At 35.9% G+C, this 23,193-nt stretch overlaps 1 protein-coding gene and 1 long non-coding RNA gene across 2 annotated transcripts; one reads left to right on the forward strand and one right to left on the reverse strand.

Moving 5' to 3' along the window:
• Nucleotides 1-598: 598 nt before the first annotated feature.
• On the reverse strand, nucleotides 599-2,560 carry LOC133244722 (uncharacterized). Its single transcript, XR_009735497.1, has 2 exons — nucleotides 2,483-2,560; nucleotides 599-796 (listed from the first exon to the last, which is right to left on the reverse strand). It is a non-coding gene; the product is annotated as an uncharacterized LOC133244722 (long non-coding RNA).
• A 4-nt stretch (nucleotides 2,561-2,564) lies between these two features.
• PPP1R2 (protein phosphatase 1 regulatory inhibitor subunit 2) lies at nucleotides 2,565-22,800 on the forward strand. The gene is made up of 6 exons (XM_061412266.1): nucleotides 2,565-3,021; nucleotides 11,443-11,550; nucleotides 13,582-13,659; nucleotides 14,204-14,304; nucleotides 18,627-18,794; nucleotides 20,370-22,800. The coding sequence occupies exons 1-6, from the start codon at nucleotides 2,900-2,902 to the stop codon at nucleotides 20,414-20,416; spliced, it is 624 nt and encodes a 207-aa protein (XP_061268250.1). The 5' UTR covers nucleotides 2,565-2,899; the 3' UTR covers nucleotides 20,417-22,800.
• Nucleotides 22,801-23,193: the final 393 nt, after the last annotated feature.

Genomic DNA, 23,193 nt, shown 5'->3' on the forward strand with positions numbered 1-23,193 from the left:
TCAGATCAATCTAAGGAAGAACTTTCTGACTCGGAGCTATCCAAAGATAAAATGAATTGTGTTGAGGGGTGGAGAGCTCCCAGCCACTGGATTTGTTGAAGAGTCTGGATAGCTAACTGGTGGATTAACAAGGTCCCTTCTAGACCTAGTAGTCTGTGAATCCACAGGGGGCTGGTCCACTTGAGGAGGCGGCAACTCTGGATGAACTAGTCTGCTGCTCGGACCTGTCATGAGAATAATAAGAAGGCCTGATCAAGGAAAGGGTGATGGGCTGCTATATTTAGGATGGATAACCAACAAGACCTATTGTATAGAACATGGAACTGTGCTCAGTGTTATGTGCCAGCCTGGATGGGAGGGGTTTTGGGGGAGAATGGATACATGTATATGTATGGTTGACTCCCCTCGCTGTTCACCTGAAACTACCACAATATTGTTAATTGACTATACCCCAATACAAAATAAAAGTTTAAAGTTTTTTTTAAAAAAGGCAAAGGGTGATGGGAAAAAGCCTGGTGATGAGGGAGCTGGTGATGAAATATAGGAGCAGAAGGGGAGGAGTATATACAGCTGCCATAACAAAGTACCACATACTGGGTTGGTTTTAAACAACAGAAATTTAATATATCACAGTCTGGAGACTAAAGGCCCTAAATCAAGGTGTCAGCAGGCTGGTTCCTTCTGTGAACTCTAAAAGAGAATTTTCTCCATGCTTCTGCCAGCTTTGGGAAGCCCCAGGTGGCCCTAGGCTTATAGATGCATCGCTCCAGTCCTCTGTCTTCACATGGCTTTCTGCCTATAAGGACACCAGACATACTGGATTAGGGGCCCACCCTACTTCAGTACAACCTCATGTTAACTAGTTACATCTGCAGTGACTGTATTTCCAAATAAGTTTAGATTCTGAAGTATTGGAGGTTAGGACTTCAATATAACTTATTTTCGAAGTGAAGTGTTAAGTCACTCAGTCGTGTCCAACTCTTTATGATCCCATGGACTGGTGGCGGTTTAGTTGCTAAGTAGTGTCCAACTCTTGCAATCCAGTGGACTGTAGCCTGTCAGGCTCCTCTGTCCATGGGATTCTTCAGGCAAGAATACTGGAGTGGGTTGCCATTTCCTTCTCCAGGGGATCTTCCCAACCCAGGAATCAAACCCAGGTCTCCTGCATTGCAGGCAGATGATTTACCAATTGAGCTATGAGGGAAGCCCATGGACTAGAGCCTAGCAGATGTCTTTGTCCATGGAATTCTCAGGGAAGAATACTGGAGTGGATAGCCTTTCCCTTCTTCAGGGAATCGTCCTGACCCTGGGATCAAACGTGGGTCTCCCGCATTGCAGGCAGATTCTTTACTGTCTGAGCCATCAGGGAAGCCCTAACATTTTTTGGGGTGACATAACTTAATCCATAACAGGAGGCAACTTGCTTAATCTGAGCCCTCTGCCTTTCCCACCTGTACAACTCTAGTGCTGGCACTGCACGGAGAGAGCCTGTGTAGCTGGAGTGGATACCACCCTCTCCGCTGGCCTGAGCTTGACTTTAGATACATCCGAGTCCTAAGAGTGTTCCCAGGGCTTTAAACTCCTGCCTTTCCCTAGAACCCAATTCTCACATCAGCCACAGCACCTACAACCAGGATATACACATATCCTGGCCCATTACAGCGTTGAGTTCTCTTTTCCTCTCTCATCCAAGTCATCCCTGGTATCTTTCACACCCAGGCAGAGATAAGGTGAGGAGACTGTGTGTGGGAGAGTTTTTTTTTTTTTTTGTATTTCTCTTTTGAGACTCATCTTACAAAGACCTAGACAGTCCCAGAATTTTTTGGCCTATTTCACAGTGTTGGATGGCTCCTTACACTGAGTTCCCAAGATTTGATGGGGGGAGACAGATTCTAAACCACCATTCTAGGAACTTCTGCCAGCGACCCCTTCCATGGGATTACCAACACAGAGGCAGAATGTGGTAAAATGGAGAAATATCAGACCAGAAGCATAGTCTAAATGAAGTTCTACAACCACACACTACAGATGGGTCTTGTGATAGTGGTGGTTAGGTCACTTCTCTGTAGCCTTCAGCTTTTCCAATGGTAAAAAATGTTAGACTATTTCAATGTTGATGTTCTATGATTTCATAGAAGTCAGTATTCTATGATCCCACAATAGGTCTCTAAGGACCGTTCCAACGCTGACATTTCATGACTTTATAATGGAGAGTTAAGCTTTTTATGGTTGTTAAATGGAAGGAAAGAAGAGACACGGCATTTCTCTGAAAGTCAGTTAATGTCTTCGGGGAATGATGTCACCTTTGAGCCTCAATTTTCCGATCTATAAAATACACAACGAACAATAAGAACCTCATGAAGTGGTGGGAGCGACGGTGCTTGCAGAGATTAACCATTCGGTACACAGTCAAACTGTAAACCTCTCCTAAGGGTCTATCAAACAGCTCTCAGAGCCCCAGCCGCGGTTGGCGCTAACTCACCGAGAGGGCTCGGGGAGGGGGCGGGGCGAGGAGGTTGGCATTGTTCTTGTCCCGCCCTCACCCCCGCCCCGCCCCCGCCCCGCCCTAGATATCGCGAGAGGGCGGGCCCGCTTGGCATTAGCGTCGGCGTCGTTCCGGCGCTAGGCCGGCTTCTCTCCGCGGGCCACGGTTAGAGTGCCGGTGGCCAAGGGCTCGCGGAGGGCCGCCAGCCACGCGGCGTCGGCTAGACGCCAGAGCGTCTGAGTCGTTGTGTCGTGACAACAACTCTGGTGGCTGTCTCCGCGACAGCAGGTGCGGCTGCTTCAGCCCCAGGGGGGCTCGGCGGCTGCCTGGCGAGTTTCTGCTCGCGCCCAGCCCTTTCCTTCCTGAACTCGGCGCCAAGCAGCGACGCTGAGCCGACCGCCGGAGCAGCAGGCAATGGCGGCCTCGACGGCCTCGCACCGGCCCATCAAGGGGATCCTGAAGAACAAGAGCTCTACGACTTCCTCTGTGGTGTCCTCGGCCGAACAGCCCGGCAAGAGTGTCGACGAAGAGCTGAGGTGAGAGCCGAGAGGGGCAGCCGCTCGTCCACCGGGTCAGCCTGGGAAGCCCCACCTTTCCCCCCGTGCCGTTGCAGACCCCCAGCCGGACCAACCCCAGATCCCGAGCCCGAGCGCGGCCGGCGGGCGGGGCGGTTGCGTAGTTGCGGCCCCTGCGCGGCTCAGGTCTCCCTCCGCCGGCCAGGCTTAGGGGTGGAGTGATTATAAAGAAGGCAAGAGCTATGACGTTTACTGTGTGTTTGTATGTGTGTGTTTAACATATATACATATATAATAATTTTAAAACATACATCAGGATCTTTAAGCTTTTGGAGATTGGGAATATTAAAGAATCAAATTGAAGTTGTAAAGCTTCACCTGTTAAGCAGTTATTACTTCACTTCGTATCCGAGTGTCTAAAATTCAATAATTAAAGTGTATTTTCCTGTATTGGAAATCCTTTAAGATGCAGTCGTAGACTAATAAGAGACTCCTCCGTAAAAGAGATTTCTCCATTTTTCTAATTGCCCTTCCTCCACGGTCATTCCTTTTTAGGTGAACATTATCGAAAGAAAAGCATCGTGCCACATTCACTCCCTTGGGTCCTGGTTTGTCATCTCTGCATTAAAAGAAACAGACATTTCCTCAGTCTGATCTATGTTTAATGGAAAGCTACTTATTGCTAATTATTTTTGAATCTGCAACAGGAATTTGAATGCTTTCTAGTCTTTGTTCCTCCTGAAAGACATATTTAAGCTCAGAACAGTTCAGAAAGTACCAAGTTAAAATGATGCCATGATGATTTAGTTGCTTTTGCATACTCGCAAATACGTATGTGAAAAGATGCTGACCTATAGTATTGTATGTGATAGTAAATAATTGGTAACAACCCAAGGTCCATTAAGAAGGACTAGTGAAATATTAATTATAGTACATTAGTATAATGGGAAAATAGACCAGCCTTTTAAAAGAATGAAATAGATGTTAATGGCTCAGAGAAAGATACCCAAGGTGCAGTCCTCAGTAGGAAAAAAAGGATGGAAAACTGATAATATATAGTGTAAAATAAAACACTAGGTTACAAGTCATAGAGGGGCTAGCATACAAGGACTCTTACATACTGGAAATAAGGCTTAAGAAAAGTTGTTGAAATCTGTGAAGTCATAAAGCTAAAATTAGGATGTTCCCGAAAACTTTGAATATTGGAACTAGGGCACACCTGTTTAAAAAGATCATTTTAGAGCTATAAAAGGAACTACAGTTTGGTGATGGTGTTGTCTTGAGGAAAACATGAAGTAAGATCATAGCTTAGAATTGTGGCCTTTGGGGATTGGAAAGGACCTAGCAACTCTGCTACTCCTGGGTGTTTGACTCTTACATGCAATTTTCCAACCTCTATTTGGGGTAAGCTGCTTCAGATTGGGGGTTGTAATGGGACTATAAAAAATGGAATCTTACCAGACATAGCTGTAACAGGAAGACTAAGATAGTCTAAAAACCAAACTATGGAAGGCTCTTAGATGACTTCAGGGTATTCGGCGGCAGCACTGTGGTTCTCAGTAGCATTTCAATTATTTAGTTATTCTCCAGCGTGAGCTTCTTTCTGTTTGGCTACCAAGTAGCTGCTTAGATTTTCTAATGTCTTTCCCTACTTCTGTTTATTCTCAACCTGTCTGCTGTAATTTCTGGTGGCCCCACTCTGGGTATTGGCATCTTTATATAAATTGATTAGGATTACCTTCCAAGTCCTGCCTGGAAAGCCACTTTACTAGACTGGTTTACTTACACAGGGCTGCTCCTTCTCTAGAAGCTGCCACCAGGGCAGATTCATTTAAGAGTGGCCTTTTTCAGGGCAGTTGGCCTTGACTTGTCTAAATTAGAAGGTTATAGTCCTATCTTCAAAGGGAGTTGCCAAGCCCTAATTGATTGAGGTTTATGATGTTTGGTTCTAAGTAGTAAAAGGCATGGGTTTTTTCATGGTAAGTGTTGTATGACTATAAAAGAAATAAAGTAATTCTTTTGGTAATACAGTGTACATTGTTATTTATGTCACAGTTCATACAACCAATATTAGTGACTTTATGAGAGCGTCTTTGAACGCAAACAATGAAAGTATAGTTGAACATATTTGAAACAAACTTTTTGTAATGTTTAACTTTAATGACACCCAGTATTTTTCCTTTTGTTTATAAAGGACTGAAATAAATAACTCTTTCAATTACAATGCACTTAAACTTCAGAAACTAAAAAAATACAGTGTAATGGTCTATCTTTAAATGTTGGAACCAGAGTTTAAGGCAAAATAATCTCATATTAATTAATGTGAAAATGACCAGGAATTTAAGTCAGTTCTCAGTGTTCTGAGTAATTATGTTCTGTAAAGTCACCACAAACGCTGGATTAGTTCATGCTGAACTGTTAGTCCTAGAAGAAATATAAAAATAGATTACTGTAAGCTGGTGGTCACAGCATTTTCATCACCTTTTAAAAATTTGTTTGTTTAAGACACCTAATTTAATATATATTGATTCATTAACATTGAACACATGGCCAACAGCGCTATAACTCATACCTGAATGAAGAAGTTCGTCTAACACACATTTTCTCCATAAAGCACTTCACAGCTTTCCTGGGCTTAGGAGCACTAGATAGCAGTTAAGCACTGTCCTTGGGAGCCATTTTGAACAGCCAGTTCACCAAAAAAGCAAAAAACATGGCAGTAAATAGGACTGTGAAAAGGACACATTTACAGTAAGAGAGCTGAAACAAGGTTTAATCTCAGCTAGGAACATGTGCATGTTCAGCTACTCAGATTTTTCCCAGTCTATGCATGTGTGAAAGAGAGAAAGCTCCTCCAGTATTGATTTTGAAGTTACAGGTAAATTTTAGCAAGTAGGCAAATTTCCAAATACAGAATCCATGAATAACCATACCTTTTATTGGTGCCTTTATCATGTGAAATACAGTGGTGGTTTCCCTTTTCTGCACAAACCACTCCCCCACCCCATCAATTGTAAGAGGGTATAACTTAATGTTTATGTAACACAAAGAGATGTTACTAAGGGGTTTTTAAGTCATAATTGAGATGTGCTATTCTGTGGTCTCTCAACTTTTTGATTATGCATCATTTATTAGGAAAACATGAAATATGTTTCAAATATGTTTGTTTACAATTAGATAATATGTCAAGGTTCAAAGTATACTTAAAGTGAGGTTTATATACTGCCATATTTCAAATAGTCTTCAGGACTCTGTTAATATAGTCCTTGTCAAACCATCTTTTTTTTAATGTCACAGTGCTGTTATTTTCTTATTCTTTATACTTTGCATTGGTACTGTTATCTTCAATGAGTAGTTATTTCAGGTACCCCTTTCTGAGGGTTAGTTCAATTAAAACTGGATAGAATCCACATAAAATTAGGCATAGATAATCTCAGTACACTGTAGCACACTGCTAGTGTTAAAATACCACTAGTTAGAACACCACTATCATCCCCATTATTGTGGGATTCCCGTTCTTTCTGAATACTTTGAATATTGTAAACAACCTGTGAATGTCAGACATAACAGTTACAGTGAGTAAGTACATGTACTTCATCAAAGCAAGACATCATTGATTTTAAGATGTACCATGATTTTATGTCACAGCAAGAAAAAAAAAATGCTGCCAATTATAAGATGTCATCCATTTTAAGATGTATTTTGTTTTCAGAAATATTAAAAAGAAAAATGTGCATTTGGGATTGTTGAAAATATAATGTTAAGTGTTACTAAATTTTGTCTTATTAGAAGTGTTTAGGGTTACTGATTAGTAATGGGGCCGGACGCCTGGGTTCAGATCCTGTTTACTACTTACTACATCTGTGACTTAAACAATGAGTTATTCATTATAGTCCTTCCTAGTTTAATTATTAAATGAGTTACTAAATGTTTAACACAGTACTTCAAATGTTAGTCTTATTCTATTAAAAGTATAGAAACCTAATTTTCTGTACTTACAGGATTGTGTACACAGCATGCTTTGGATTCACTGTGTTTAATTCATATTCTGTAGTAGTCTTAGGTAATGTGGCAAATTCTGCTTGGAAAGATTGTGTTTAATTTCCTTTAACATAATTTTATGTAATCATACTTCAGCTTTCTCATTTTCTGCCTATAAAGGGATATTGAATTTGGTCAAAGGCTCACTGACTAAAGTTTTCCAAAAGTGACTTTTATTTACTAATTGCTTATATTGTTAAGTCTTTAATTGTTCAGCCTTAAAGTATTGTACTTTGTCAACCTATAGAAGTTGAATCTTCATTTAAGAAAGAACCATTTTTTGAAATGTGGGCTTAAAGTTTAACACATTGAAGTAAAATCCTGCTTCCAAACTCGGATAAAAATTAAAAAGTCGCAAGCAACAAGAAGTATGTAGGTCTTTGAGATGGATGGCATCATATGAGTTATCAACGTGAAAGTGAGAAGTGGTGACTTTTTCTGGTGCAGACTGAGGCTGCAGGGAGGCCAGTCACCCAAGAGGGAGCAGCTGAAACCAGCAGTGCTGTCACCCTCACGGCTGGTTTTCAGTGTAAGTGATTGTGCCACTGTTTTTCCTAAGTGCCATTAATGGCCCAGTGAAGGTCATAGGAATGGTTGTGGTAGTATTGGGATTAAACTCAAATTCACTCCTTGGATTTTGTTGCTCAAGTGATGTTAATTCTACCAAAATTTAAGAGATGCTAATTCCGGTATTCTTTGTCTTCTTCGCAGTTTCTCCGACTTCACTACTTTCCTCCTAAGAATTTCTAATGTTCTTTGGAGCTTGTTGTTTTATGCCCTTATTTAAATTCATGGTTTTGCAAGATATTATTTCTCTGGATCTTGCCAGTGTAAGGATTTCTTTTTCTCATAGTGTTGTGTTGAGGAAGTAGACTGAAGCTTTGGATATATAAAACTTTAATTCTCTTTATAGTAGAAAGTAAATGGCAAGCAAAGTACAAAAAATAACCCAACAAGGTGGTTCTTTATAATATGGTTTATACCTTATACATACCTTTGAGTTATATATAATGTGTTTAAACCTTCTCATAAATTTGAGTGTGTTCTTTACATTTATGTAGCTATAAACAACTCAAATTAATGAGAATGTTTCCAGCAAATAGGCAAAGGATGCAAACAGTTCACACAAGGAAAGTAAAATAAGCATTTTTTTCCATTATTTATTAGGTAATAAGCAGAGAAACCAGACATAAAGCAGTGTTTAAATATCAATTTATACCTGCTCAGGTGGGCAAAATACCCAGATACCCAGTCCTGGCAAAGTTTTAGCAATTTTTTGGGGACATTACAAACAGTGCTCTCGTAAAAAAGAAAAAGGCTATGTGGCAACATAGAGTGATCTACAGAGCTCTTCAATTTAACCCAAATACGCTTGTCCCTAGTGAAGTGAAAGTGAAGTCGCTCAGTCGTGTCCGACTCTTTGTGACCCCGTGGACTGTAACCCACCAGGCTCTTCGTCCATGGGATTCTCCAGGCAAAATACTGGAGTGGATTGCCATTTCATTATCCTAAAAATATCACTGAATAGAATATGCACAAACATTTCTGCTTTAAGTAGGAAGACATTGGATTCAATCTAAACATTTAACATGAGGAGAATAGTTTATTATTGAATATTATGCATGTAATACTAAAAAGGTAAAGACTAGAAAATACAAGCAGCTTATGATAAAATACATATACTGATGTAGGAGCTGTTTTTATGTATACTATATGTACTGTTTTGTCTATACTTTTTTATATACTGTGATAGCTTGGGTATTTTTTCTTATATGGAGTGGAAAGAATATACAGAAGTCAAAAATTGTTAGTGGGTTAAGGTGCTAAGGTTGTGCTTATTAAATTTTATCCTTAATTTTAGGAAAATACGTCTTATATCCTACAGTTCTTTTCTTCTATTGTTTATCTTGCAGAACAGATTTACAGCATTTGAGGGGTACCCTTGTAACTGCAAGGGCCATATTCATTCTTCTAATGATGAGAAATTTATTGTTTTTAATTAAATATTGCTAGCATTATTTATTTTTAGTGTGAGATTAGTGTGACACTTAAAGTCATTTTGTATATGTTTATTTTTAAAATATTTTATTGTAATGTAATATAGATACATCTGTCTCTGTTTCATCGACTACACTAAAGCCTTTGACTGTGTGGATCATGACAAACTGGAAAATTCTCAGAGAGATGGGAATACCAGACCATCTCACCTGTCTCCTGAGAAACCTGTATGCAGGTCAAGAAGCAACAGTTAGAACCCTGTATGGAACAACTGATTGGTTCAAGATTGAGAAAGGAGTACAACAGGGCTGTCTGCTGTCACTCTATTTAACCTATACACTGAGCACATGATGAGAAATGCTGGGCTGGATGAGTTACAGGTTGAAATCAAGATAGGTGAGAGACACATCAACAAACTCAGATACATGGATGATACCACACTAATGGCAGAAAGTGAAGAGGAACTAAAGAGCCTCTTGATGAGGGTGGAGGAGGAGAGTGAAAGAGCCAGCTTAGGACTAAATATTAAAACTAAGATCATGGCACCCAGCCCCATTACTGCATGGCAAATAGAAGGGGAAAAGGTGGAAGTAGTGACAGATTTCCTCTTCTTGGGCTCCAGAATCACTGTGGATGGTGACTGCAGCCATGGAATCAGAAGACGACTGCTTCTTGGCAGCAAAGTGAAGACAAACCTAGACAGTGTTGAAAAGCATACGGTTGTACAATAATATGAATGTACTTAATGCCACAGAACTATACACTGAAAAATGGTGAACTTTGTATTATGTATATTTTACCACAATAAAAATATGAAGGAAAAAAGTGCTTAGTCTTAAATGGGGACACTGTGGGCATTTTAGTGTAGAAAGCAAAAGAATGTAAAGTCAGGCTCACCTGCCATGAGTGGGCCCATGTAATTTTTAAGGTGACTTAGAATATGAAGAAAAGAATATGATACTAAAATTTTAAGTGTGTCATTCTTCAAGAGCATTTGAAGATCAGGTATTGGAAGATCTAGGAAAATTGAAAATATCTGCAGTAAAATGTCACCAATGTGGAACAAATACGGAAAGGATGATTTGAATCTGTGTAAAATCCACATTCTTTTTAAAGTAGTTTTAGTTTCAAGTATATAATCAAGTCATAAATTGTATATGTAACAATGTTGTTGACCTGCAGAGAGGTCGTTTTTGTCCTTTTTAATGAGTAGATAAAGGTTTGTAATTAAGGCATTATTGATCACCTTAGTAGTTGTGTAAGTTATTTTGTTGGATAGATAAATATTCATAAAACACTTAGCATTTCTAGTTTTCGTAAGTAGATTTATCTCAGGTGATCTGAATATACCATTTCTTAGCAAATTAAAAAAAATGAAAATAAAAAGATAAAATCTTAGAAAACTGAACTATAAGTTTATGTACAATCTAAATCTTCATTAATAGTATCTGAATTTAGTGAGATTTTCTCTGTAGTTTTATGTTCTGATTCTTTTGATTGTTATGGTATTGGTGGTGGTTTAGTTGCTAAGTTGTATCCAACTCTTGCAACCCCACAGACTATAGCCTGCCAGGTTCTTCTGTCCATGGGATTCTCCAGGCAAGAATATTGGAGTGGGTTGCCATTTCCTTCTCCATTGATTGTTATGGATACTGCTAAAAAAAAAAAAAAATAGGCCAAGAAAAATATTCCTGTTGTGTTTTTTTCATCAAACTGTTAAAAATATATGATGGATCCAAAATCCTTAACTGTTGAGATCAAACAATGTATAAATTCCAGTTTTTGCTGTTGTTCTATAGGCTAGATGAAGATGAAACATGTCATAATAGTTTTTTATAAATGCCCAGTGAAGAATCTGAGTATTCCTGTGTATCCACAGTTTCTGTATCCTGAGATTCAACCAACTATGGATCAAAAATATTCTAGAAAAAAAAAATTTCCAGAAAATTAAAAAAAACAAAACTTGAATTTACTATGTGCCAGCAGCTATTTATTTGCATAGTTTTTATATTATATTTATGACTATTTATATTTATTAGGTATTATAAGTAATCTAGTAATGATATAATGTATATGGGAGGGTGTACGAGATTATCTGCAGATACTCTACCATGTTATAGAGGAGATTTGAGCATCCTTGGGTTTTGGTATCCATGTGGGTCCTGGAATCAATACCCCAAGGAACAACTGTGATGTGTTTTTAATATATGGGCACTAAGTATTCTATGAAATATTTACTTACATTTTATTATAGTTACTTACAGCATTTACCCAAGTTAGTTTCTATTCCAAGAAAGTAGATGTGAAAATAGAAATTAGCAGTCAAATAGAAATTGAAATGTGATATTTGGGTGTTTTTTGTCTTTTACTACATTAAGGAAAATTTAAAAAATTTTATTTTAGTAAAAAGTCCCAGAAGTGGGATGAAATGAACATCCTGGCGACCTATCATCCAGCAGACAAAGACTACGGTTTAATGAAGATAGACGAGCCTAGCACTCCTTACCACAGGTAGTGTTTGTGCACATCATTCCTTTTCTCAGTTGGTTTTTTTTTTAATATTTGTTACTGGAACACTAATTAATAACCTACCTGCATATTTTTGTGTAATAGTATAAATAACATGGAACTTGATGAAATCCATTTTTTATGTTACAGTTATAGTATTAGATGTATATTTATTGCACCTTAGTCATCCCTAGCTGCTAATGATATGCTGAGATGAGTGACTTCTGCCTTCCTTAATCTATTTGTAAAAAGGAAGATGAGAGTTGGGCTTGTTTGCTTCTTCTTAAGTAGATAGCAGGGCCTTATTCGTTCTCTTTGCAGAAAAGGGATAATTTCACAGATGGTTAACTCTTTTTTAACCCATGCAAAAAAAAAGTGGACATTACTGCTATCTCATGTCCTTATTTTTTAACTTAAATGATATTGTAGTTCATATAATTGCATTGGAATTGTTAGTTTTGAGTCTTCCCAGAATTGTTTTTAATGAATATTAAAATGATAGTGTGTGGCTGTAGTAAGTATGAAGACTAATGCACCAGTAAACATAATGGGTTTCTAAATAAGTTAGAAATACTTAATTCAGATCATGCCTAGATTGTATAGAAAAAAGATTTTCAGGACTAAATATTTATGTTTGTCACTGAAGTAAGACAACAGAAATCCAGAAGTTACTATTAAAACAGAGTTAGAGGGACTTCCCTGATGGTCCAGTGGCTAAGACTGCACTCCTAGTGCAGGGGGCCCAGGTTTGATCCCTAGTCAGGGAACTAGATCTCACAACTAAGACCTGGCGCAGCAAAATAAATAACTAGATAGATAAATTAAAAAAAAAAAGTTAAATTATGTTTTAAGTCAATGGATGAAACTTTGGAAGATGAAATAAATTGATGATAGCAAAAACAGTAAAAACAAGAATAAACATGAAGATTGTGACAAAGGGAGGACATAATGAAATAGGAGTACAGATACTGAAAAGTAAATCTTGAAGGAAGAAATAGACATATCATTTATGAAAGTGATCCTCCTAATTTGCCCCTAATTACAGATGTATACTTTAAAACATATCTTGAGTTTCATTGTACCAGAATCCAAAGTCAATGCTTTCTTCCTTTTCAGTAAAGGTAGTAGAAATCCCTTATATGTGTTGCTTGGAGATACATATCGTAAAAAAATTAAGATCGAACATGATTAAAAAAAAAAAACAGGTCACACAGAGTCGGACACAACTGAAGCGACTTAGCAGCAGCAGCAGCAGCCATTATTTTAAAACTGTTTATATTTAAATAATACAGATAACCATTTTTTTTGCCATTAAGTGGAGAGCAAATTTTTCATTAGAAAGTAGATTGGGAAAGCTAAATAATTTTTAAACTTCCTAGGTCTTAGTATCTAATTTTGTTATTTTACTTAACCTGTATCTGCATAGATCCTTTGTGTCTTATCTTCAGTGAAAAGAAAAGTGTTAGTTGCTCGGTCATGTCCAACTCTTTACGATACGTGGACGACACGTGGACTGTAGCCCACCAGGCTCCTTTGTCCATGGAATTCTCCAGGCAAGAATACTGAAGTGGGTGGCCATTTCTTTCTCCAGGGGATATTCCTGACTCAGGGATCAAACTGGGTCTCCTTCATTGCAGGCAGATTCTTTACTGTCTGAGCCACCAGGGAAGCCAGGTTAATGTACAAATACATATTCTAAAACCACATGGGATTTCTTTTGAATTAATTGTTCCTCCTACTGTATAGAATAATTGAAATGTTGATTTCTTTTTTTCCCAGGTGATTTGTTTTCAATATTTATTTTCATGATTGCAGTAGTTTTTTTTTTTTTAATTATTTGGAGGCTTTTCTTGATTGGTGCTATACTTTTAAGTATTTGCATCGAATAGAAACAATTTAAAATTAAACTTCAAAGATGACAACAGAGCCATAAATATATTGATACTCTGGTCAGTAGCATTATGTTCTCTACCTTGTTTCCTGCTTAAAAAATTATAGTTCAAGTATTAAGTTATAGTGTGTTTGTCATCTTAGTATGGTAGCTGATGATGAAGATGCATTGAGTGATTCAGAAACCACTGAAGCCCTGACCCCAGATATCTTAGCTCGGAAGTAAGTATTGATAACTATAAAGCATATTCCACAACTGTAAAGCTGTGTTTAATTTTGCAGAGTTAAAGACATTTTACTTTACTTGTACAAGTGTAAATAAAAAGCATGTGCTAAATGAATTAAGTTTCATCTAGATTTTTCATAGCAACCTGTATAGTCTTATTTCTAGGTTAAAATCAAAGTATGTAGATGAGTACCAGAAGCTGGTATACAAATTCCCTATGTTGATTGCCTGCATAGAGATTTTTTTTTTTTTTAATATCCTGCTACCTGGGTATTAAAGATACAAGTGAGATAGGTAAAAATAAGTTGAATTCCTAAAAAAGTTCTGTTCCTTTGCTGTTCATAGATTTGTCTCCACTTTTCTTGTTTATTGTTTTCTATACCTATTACCATTCTCTGGCTTTTTTTTCCCCCTCATCAGGTTATGGCTAGCATACTAATATTCTTTAGATGCTTTTATGAGACTCAAAAGTTGAATAAGACACTCAACTAATATAAGACAGTCATAATGTTGATTTCTTTGTAAATTATTATTATATAGATTAACTGCTGCTGCTGCTGAAAGCTTGGAACCAAAGTATCGAGTTCGTGAACAAGAAAGCAGTGGAGATGAGGATAGTGACCTCTCACCTGAAGAACGAGGTAGTTTCTTTCTTTAACTCAGATTCTACTCATGTGGGTTTATTGTATGTCAGCTTTGTCCCCCCTCATTTCAAGAAAATATTGCCATCTCTGAAGTGACTACAAGTGTTCCTTTCTTTGTAGTAAGCATCTATACTAGGTAGATGCTCAGTAAATGTTTATTAAATTAATGTGTTTAGAGTCATTGAGTATTTGGATAATCTTAAAGTGGATCGCAGTAAGAACTAATTGCTTGTAGTTTTTTCTGTATTAAGACAGTGGTGGGAGAAGGAAATGGCAACCCACTCCAGTGGTCTTGCCTGGAGAATCCCAGGGACGGTGGAGCCTGATGGGCTGCCGTCTATGGGGTCGCTCAGAGTCAGACACGACTGAAACGACTTAGCAGCAGCAGCAAGGGAAGATCCTAGCTGAGTGAAATTAGAGAGCTTAGAGTTTGTTAACTAAACCAGCCTCTGTTTTCAAAAAATTAATTTTTGTTTGTTTGTTTCTAACAAATGATTCTCTTGAAATGCCAATTGTCATCTTCCAAGATAGCTCAGATGAATCTCTGTAATAAATCATCCCGTAAACAAACAAACAAACAAAAAGACAGTGGTGAAGTTTACCAGATGAATCAGACTTGAAGTAAAGATTTTTTATTAGGTCCCATTGAACAAAAAGAACAGTAATGTCATAGGAAAGGAGATAAAAATAGTCCTGTCAACATTGATGAAAAAGGCTCTTTTAGTCCCTATGGTGCATACACAGTTAAGCATTGCTACCTATTCATGTTCCTGCTTTTACAAGTATTAGTGCTTATCTGTGGAGGTAAGGAAAGAAGAAAGCTGTTTCACTTTGTTGCTTTTAGTAGTTTTGAAGCATGTGAATGTGTGACCTCAAGAATTAAAAATTGCATATATAATTTGTTGTCAATTATTCTTAAAAGGGAAACCAAGCCTATGTTAGGGTGAAAGGATGCATGAAAAAAGAAAAAAAAACTTAAAAAAAGAAAGATTATTACTTGAAGCCTTGAAATGTGGAAACTATCTGTACTGTAAAGAAATTTAGAAACTCTAGAATTAAGATTGCAAATATTTGCTAGTTAGCTGTCAGGATTTTTGTCATGCAGCTACAAAGGTAAAATTGGCTATTCCCTCCTATCGTATATAGAATGTAGTTTATTGAACTAAACAATCTGAGCCAAAAAAATAAAAACCAACAGCAACAGTCTGAGCCTAATTGCTATACAAGAGAGAAATCTTATATACAGCGTGATCTCAGGTTGTATTATATTGATGATACTATCTATCTTCTGCCCTTGGTGACTTCCTGTTTTCTGAAAATATACCCCATGAGGCCCTTGAAAAGAGTTTTCAGATAGAAATTGTTCCTTGAGCTTGCTAATTCCTTATTCTCTGAAAACATGATGTATTGAGAACCAAGTTTTTTTATTCCATCACCAGTTTTCATTAAGGAATTTCCCCCTCAAATTGTAGTTCCATGAGTTAACCAGCAGGGGGGACCATTTTACTAGTTACAGTTTTCACAAGTTTTTCATGTTCCCAGTAGTAGTATTACTGTTACAGGTGTTTTTAATGCTTTTAAACAAATTATGTGTCTGAACATCCTTGTTTATTGAAAACATTCTCAGAAGATTTTATCTTGTAACTAGTTGCATAACAATTAAAATATTGGCTATAGAATCAGATAAATCAAAGTTTATACTCCAGGTATGTCGCTTATCTAATTTGCTTAATTTCTCTGACCCTCAGAAATGATCCTCATTTCTAAATTGGAGGCTTTAAAATATTTAGATTCATTAAATGAAATAAAGAATTTAAAGCACTTAGCACTGGATCTGACATATTGTTGCTGCTGCTAAGTCTGCTGCTAAGTCGCTTCAGTCGTGTCTGACTCTGTGCGACCCCATAGACGGCTGCCCACCAGGCTCCCCCATCCGTGGGATTCTCCAAGCAAGAACACAGGAAATACTAGATTTTAATAACTTAAAATAATTGGTATATTCTGCATTATATTTTGGAAAACAATAAAGGAAAGTATAAAAAGGATAATTTACTTGCCAGGTTCAGTGGATATGGTTGATTATCATTATAGCCGAGCCTGAAACCTTAAAATTTTTGTTTTGTACTCTTTTGTACAAAAGAGTTACTCTGCCATACAAAGATTATAAGTAAAATTAATACTCAAAGAAGGTTGAGACCACTTGTGTTAGCAGCTTTCTATAGAATGAATACATAAATCATGTAATAAATTTTGAGTATTCCAAAATGAAAAATATCTCTAACAAGTGAAACCCAAGTTTAATATCTCTTAGAATTATGCATAGTTGACCCTTGAACAACATGGGTTTGTTCTGTGCAGGTCCAATTATACTAAACACCTATTACAGCAGTAGACAATCTGGTTGAATGCACAGATGCAAAACTGCAAATATGAAGGGACAACTGTAAGGTTAAATGTGGATTTCAACTGTGATGAGAGTAGGTGCTCCTGACCCCCATATTTTTCAAGGGTTACCTGTATATTACATCATAAAAAAACAATGAAAATACAAAGGGGGAAATCAGAAACCTTTGACCAAGGGGATTAAGTTATAACTCATTACTTAATAACCTTTTAAAATTATGTAGTAAATCTGCTATGTATGTGGCAGAATTTTACTGTATCTTCATATACTTTATTGTCTAAATTCTGGATCATTTTAAGAGCGAAAGAGTCACTGTTATAGTTCCACTAGACAATAGGCATAAACTGAGCTTCCTGGGATGTGGCCATTCTAACTATATAGTGAGAAAACAACATATGCAACAAAATATAATTCATCTTTATAAAATACACATTTTTAGAAAAAAGTCAAATTATAAAATGTTAGTGATTATTTAAGGAAATGGATATTTTAAGATTGTACTATTAAAAAAAAATTTTTTTTTCCAAGTTACATTAAAGAGAACGTGTATTACTTTGTACTGAGAAAAAGTCTTATCTTTTTAGTAAATATATCTGGTAATGGAGGCAGTTAGAACCAATTTTTGTTGTTTTTTTAGTATTGGCTTTTACATTGTCTGAAATTCATCGCTAAAAATTTAGTCATAAGGATTTGGTCTTTTATTGATTTTTTTTTTTAAATTTTACTTTCTTTTAAAATATGATACTCTCAGAGAGTAAAATCAGAAAAGTGACTTAGAAAAGAAGGAAAGATGCCTGGCAAGATGTTGGTAATTTGAAACAAATGTTTATGGGATGATAAGATGGATATTGATTTCAGAACTTTCCTCTCCCAACCCAAATAGAGGCTGAAAAGTATTTGATCAGTAGTGACATGAACTGTAAATACCTGTTTTTAAGACATAAATAAGTGTAGATGATAAAAACTTGGAGTGACTTGCCTGATGGTCCAGTGGTTAAGACTCCATGCTTCCACTGTAGGAGTTGAAGGTTTGAGAGAGGGAATTAGAGGACATTTAGAAAGTACTTTGAATAGCCTTATTTAAAGAGGTTTCTCTTACGCTTTTTTGGCACTAAAATACATTTATGAATACGCTAATAAACCTATGGTGAGTGAGTTTTAATGCTCTTTACAAAATGAACAGTGGCAATTTTATGTCAACCCCTTTTTTGTTTTTTAATTTACAGGTCTAAGAAATTATAAAATATTTCTTGATAAACAATAGATCTTTAAAGTCCTATCTATTGATAAAATATGGTTGGTTGTGTTGATTTACAGCTATTTTTATGCTTCTGTGATGACTTCATGGACAATAAGCACTTTTAAAAGGAAGTTTTTCTTAATTGTAAAAATAGAAAATTTGAGAATACTAAAATCACCCCATAATTCCTTGATCCAGAATTAATGACTGTTAATTGCCGAGTCTTATTTTGTATGTGTGTATATGCACATGTGCATTCATGCAGCCTTTGTACATAGTATACGTATATGGTATTATAGTTTTCCTTTATCCCATTCAACTCTGGAGAAGTTTCCTGTATCTTTAAGTTTCCTTCACAAATAAAACTACTAAAAGCTCTTAGTCTTCCATTAAGATGGACACACGAACCATCTAAGGTAAAGGTTGGTAAACTTTTTCTGTAAAGAGCCAGACAGTAAATATTTTAGATTTTGAGGGCCATATGGTCTCTAGTGCAGCTACTCAACTCTGCTACTGAATACAAAAGTATATTTAAGCATTACAAAACAAATGAGTGTGACTGTGTTCCAATAATATCAGTACTTTACTTACCAAATAGACACAGGCTGTAGTTTGCCAGTCTTTGAGCTAAAGACTTCCTGTGCCTACTTTTTTTTTTTTTTTTTAATCTTGTAGAAAAAAAGCGACAGTTTGAAATGAAAAGGAAGCTTCACTACAATGAAGGACTGAATATTAAGTTAGCTAGACAATTAATCTCAAAAGACCTAAATGATGAGGAGGAGGATGAAGAAATGTCAGAGACTGCAGCTGGAGAAAGCATGAATATGGAAGAATCAAGTCAAGGTTAGATGTTTTAGAAGTATCACTGAGATACTTGTGATCGTTTGTGCCTAAGTAATATATTTTATTTTGCTTGAAACTTCGAAGAAGCTCAGAAAATTTTGCTAGAATTTACTTTTTATGCCAAAGGGTAGAAAACTTCAACCCCTATGGGCCAGTTTGAAAATAATGTTTTTATGCTCAAGTTGTCTTAAGTACATAGGTTGTGCCGTATGTCTATGTTGTTTGGTCTACTGGCTTTAAGCAGTGATGTCTATCTTCATATTAAGATATACTTTATTTTTAATGTTTCAGATCATTTTTTATTTGTTGTAACAATGTCAGTTAAAACTTTTAAAAGAAACAGGTTTTTAACATGGAAGATCTGTTTTGACATCCCTTCAGGTATAAAGTATGTCATATCCTTCCAGTGTTGACTCTTGACTGTTGGGTTGACAAGTTATTGGCCAGTTTTTGTTCAAGTCTCAAACAACCTGCTCCTGCAGCCTACCAACTCTTGATCAATCATAGGAAATCTGTTTTTATTTTTAATAAACTTATTCTGGCATTCAACAAAGGTGAATCTTCTATACCATTAATGCAGATTTTATGCCCATCTGCCTATTCTGTACTGCAGACTGGTACTTTTGAGTGAAGATGTAACTTACTTTTATGTGTGTGCCTTAGATGGTTAAATCTTAAGAAAGTAAATAATTATTATATTATGGTTTTGGTGAGCATATGAAATGTAAGTGATTTTTATGGAAGAACCCGATGACTGTGTCTCATTATAACATCAAGATTACAGTATTTTTTTGTTACTCCATGTTATGCTTTTGCTTTTCAGTTTGTTTCCTTTCAATTAGCACTGCCTTTTGATTTTATTCACCATATTCTGTTCAGCTTGTATTTAACGTGAACAAACTCTTACCTTGAGTGATTATTGAATCTATATGTTTCTCTTTACTCTCTTTTTAAATTTATTATCTATTTTTAGGTGACCTGTATCTATATCTTGGTGATTTCTTTTGTTGTATTCAGCATAAACATTTCTTTGGTTATAACTTTTCATCAATTTCTACGCCCACTTTCAATATCCATTTGTAGCAGCTCTAACAGAGCACTGGGAATACCCCTCATTTGCTATTGGAAATTTGTGCTGGCACTGCTGTGTCAAAGGTTAAAGGGATTTCTTTTTTAAGCCACAGCTTTTGAAAAATAACTTTGGCCTTTGTCTGTGGTATATTTAAGGAAATATTTTGCCATTTTTATATTGTAAATGCAAATCTTCTATAACTTTGAATATTTGAGTTGTCATAAACTCTTAGCTTTCCATTTGTGACTTACTCACAGAAGTGTTCAGTGTGAAACCTGTTTGTTCTACCACTAAGCAGATACACCTATTCTACTCTTTATTACAGGATATACAGAGATTCGTTGATATTGTTCAGTCTGCATGAACTATGTCTTGTTTTTTAGATTTTTTTTCTATTTATTTATCATCTGTAGCAGTGGAAGGGAACTTTAGCTCAGGTGGTTCCAAGTTTGGCAGTACTCAACAAACAAATGATATTGCTATTTTTTCTTATATCATTGCAGGATCTGCTACAAGTGACCAACTGCAAAACAAATCACAGAGTTCATAGAAGAGATTTTTTTCAACACAGTAATTGTCAAATACAAACTCTGTTACGATAATATTACTGCTTCTTGTTCTCTACAATTCATGACTTAAGTACCAAAATACGTACCAGTTATTATATATTGCCAAGAATTAAATAACTTAAGAGACTAATTAGACTTAAAATGCCTAATTGATACATATATTCTTGTGCCTAGTACTTCACCACAAATACAGCATAATGTCATCCAAAACTACGTTACTTTTGTAAGAACACTGGTTAATTTGTATAAGATATATAGCTTTTTATGCTTTAGAAATTAATATCTTTTGGGGAGGGAGAGGGGATCTAATTTATTTTCTTCACTTCTAGATGTGATAGCTCTTATAAAAGGTTGGGTTTTTAAAAAATCAAGATCCAGTTAGAACAGCAGATCATATAGGCTGATAAATATATTCAGTCTGAAAAGTATTTTAACAACGTGTCTTCAACTTGTCTGTTTAATTGAAAAGGAGTATGTTATGAGTTACTGTTGCATTTTCTGGCATACTACCTTTAAAATTCCTGTTGAGTTTCTTTTATGTTTACAAGGAAAGGATTAAATTTTTTCTCATCAAAACTAGGTTTTTTCCATAAATAAATTGTCAGGTTAAATTTGCACTAACGTCTGCTCTGACTTTTTTGTACACTCCATGGGCAGACTTCAGATCAGTCTTTCAATAAATATAATTCTAATATAGTTTCAGCATTCCCTTTATATACCTGTGTTAAACTCCTGCCTTTGTCTCTTACTCCTTTCCACACATACGCACAGATTCTTTACCTTTATGATGGATCATAAAGATTGTCATGACATTGGAAACTTTTCCTTTTCTCACATACTCTGTCATTTGCTGCAACAATGAAAATCTTTCTTTGACTATTAATGCCTATTCATTCTTCTAATACATGGAGAAAATGAATAGCATCGGTACTAGACGGGAAATACAATTCAGCTGCAGAATTTTCTACATGTCTCTGACTTACAGCTTGCTAATTAAAGTGCTATTATTAGTTTATTGTTTGACTTACTTAGACCTTAGAAAACAACCGAGGTTTTTTTGCATGATGAGAGAATTGTGTGTAACCAGTGATATGATAGTTCCTGAATGTATAAACAGAATTCTGAACACTTTTTAATTTAAAAGCTTAAAATAGTTCCTGCTTTAAGGAAATATGATAATGTATACTATGACAAATGTTCTTTATTCTTCTAACACAATAAGATTTGGACTTTTTCCCCCTAAAATGAAGTGCAGTTCCTGTGTATCTTAGATTACATTTCTAGTCAATTATTTGTATTTTAATTTTTTGTTAGTACCTAAAGAATCCATTATATGAGCAGACTTTTTAAGTAATTTCTGTATGTTGTATATTTGAATTGGCTTTTATTGAGCAGCTTATCTTCCACTTGCAAGCTTATGGAAATATCAAATGTCAAAATAAGTAAAAAGTGGGAGAATTATTTACTGTTAGAAGAATGTTTTTATTAGTTTGGATGTCTTCTTTTTTAATGGAATCTAATCAGTACTTCTGAACTGCAGGTATAGTGCTCTAACTAAAACATAAGCTAGTAGTCCCACTGATCGATAAACTAGACAGTGTTTATCCCTACTTTCTGAATTTAGAATATTGAGGTATTCTCTGTTTAAACTTGTCTGGGGGTATTTAAGCTTATACATATATGTGTACATATGTTCATACACACAGATCTCTGTTTTTGGTTTTCTCATTTCAAGTTCTTAGGAAGTATTCATGTACTCTTTATTTGTAGAAATAGCTGCTATACAGTGAAGAACAGGTAGGAACTTTAACAACTGATCTTTGGTGTTTTCTACAAATTATTTGTTGAAACTTCAATCACAGGCAAACTTGCATTTCTGGTTTCCGGAAATAGTTATCTCAGAGGAATAAGACATGGCAAATAGCATGCTCAGTAGAATTTTAGGTAATCGAATGTGACTGAGTAAAATTGTTATCATTGTCATGAGTTTCTAATTGATGTGGTATTGAACTATACAAAAAATGAACCTTTATGACTCAAGTTATATTTTCCTTTGGAGAAAGTTATCTGTCAGTGTTCAGTTCTAGCCAAAGTAGATTTTACTTTCAGTTTTTTAATCAGTATCTCTTCTCTGCTTAACTCTTGATGTCATCTTTTCTGTGTATTCATTTTTCAGTCTGAAATTCAGCAGTGATGCTCTTTAAAAACTGAGACATAAAATGGTATAAATGGATTGTTAAAAATAACTTCAAATTGAAGATTAAAGCAAAGTGCCATTTTTCCCTAGACTTTCATTTTGTTTACATTTTTTCCTCTTAACATTAGTACACTGAACATATTGTAATAAAATACGGTCATATGACAATTACTTGTGTGTGGATTTTCTTTTCTTCCTACCCAGGTCTTGTGTTGTGGATACCAGAAGAGGGTCTTGGACTACACTGTGAAAGTGATTTGTTTAGTTGCCCAGCATTGTGCTTGGTGTCTTAAGATACAATCCTCCAAACAACCACGCAGAGCAGATATCTTACTAAGTGAGGAAAATATTCTTGGCCAAGTTCTTTGGTTTCAGTGTTTCATACATGCCAAATGACAGGATATAACTAAATTTCGTACTCTCTATTCATGCCTTTTTAGGTGTAGAAATTCCTTCATTTTTGAAGTTGTACCTTACAAGTAAACTTCATTTGGATTTTTGATACACGTCGTGTGCTTTAGGAGTAACATTTTTCAAGTGTTTAGTTTGAGTTTTTATATT

The sequence above is a fragment of the Bos javanicus genome, chromosome 1 (genome assembly GCF_032452875.1).
Source record: "Bos javanicus breed banteng chromosome 1, ARS-OSU_banteng_1.0, whole genome shotgun sequence".
Lineage (NCBI taxonomy): Eukaryota > Metazoa > Chordata > Mammalia > Artiodactyla > Bovidae > Bos > Bos javanicus.

Excerpts from the sequence above, each read along its gene's own strand:
- PPP1R2 (XM_061412266.1), top strand. The coding sequence starts at position 2,900 with ATGGCGGCCTCGACGGCCTCGCACCGGCCCATCAAGGGGATCCTGAAG. Across the intron at positions 14,305-18,626 it reads CCTCTCACCTGAAGAACGAG|AAAAAAAGCGACAGTTTGAA; the intron begins GTAGTTTCTTTC and ends TTAATCTTGTAG. Across the intron at positions 18,795-20,369 it reads TATGGAAGAATCAAGTCAAG|GATCTGCTACAAGTGACCAA; the intron begins GTTAGATGTTTT and ends ATATCATTGCAG.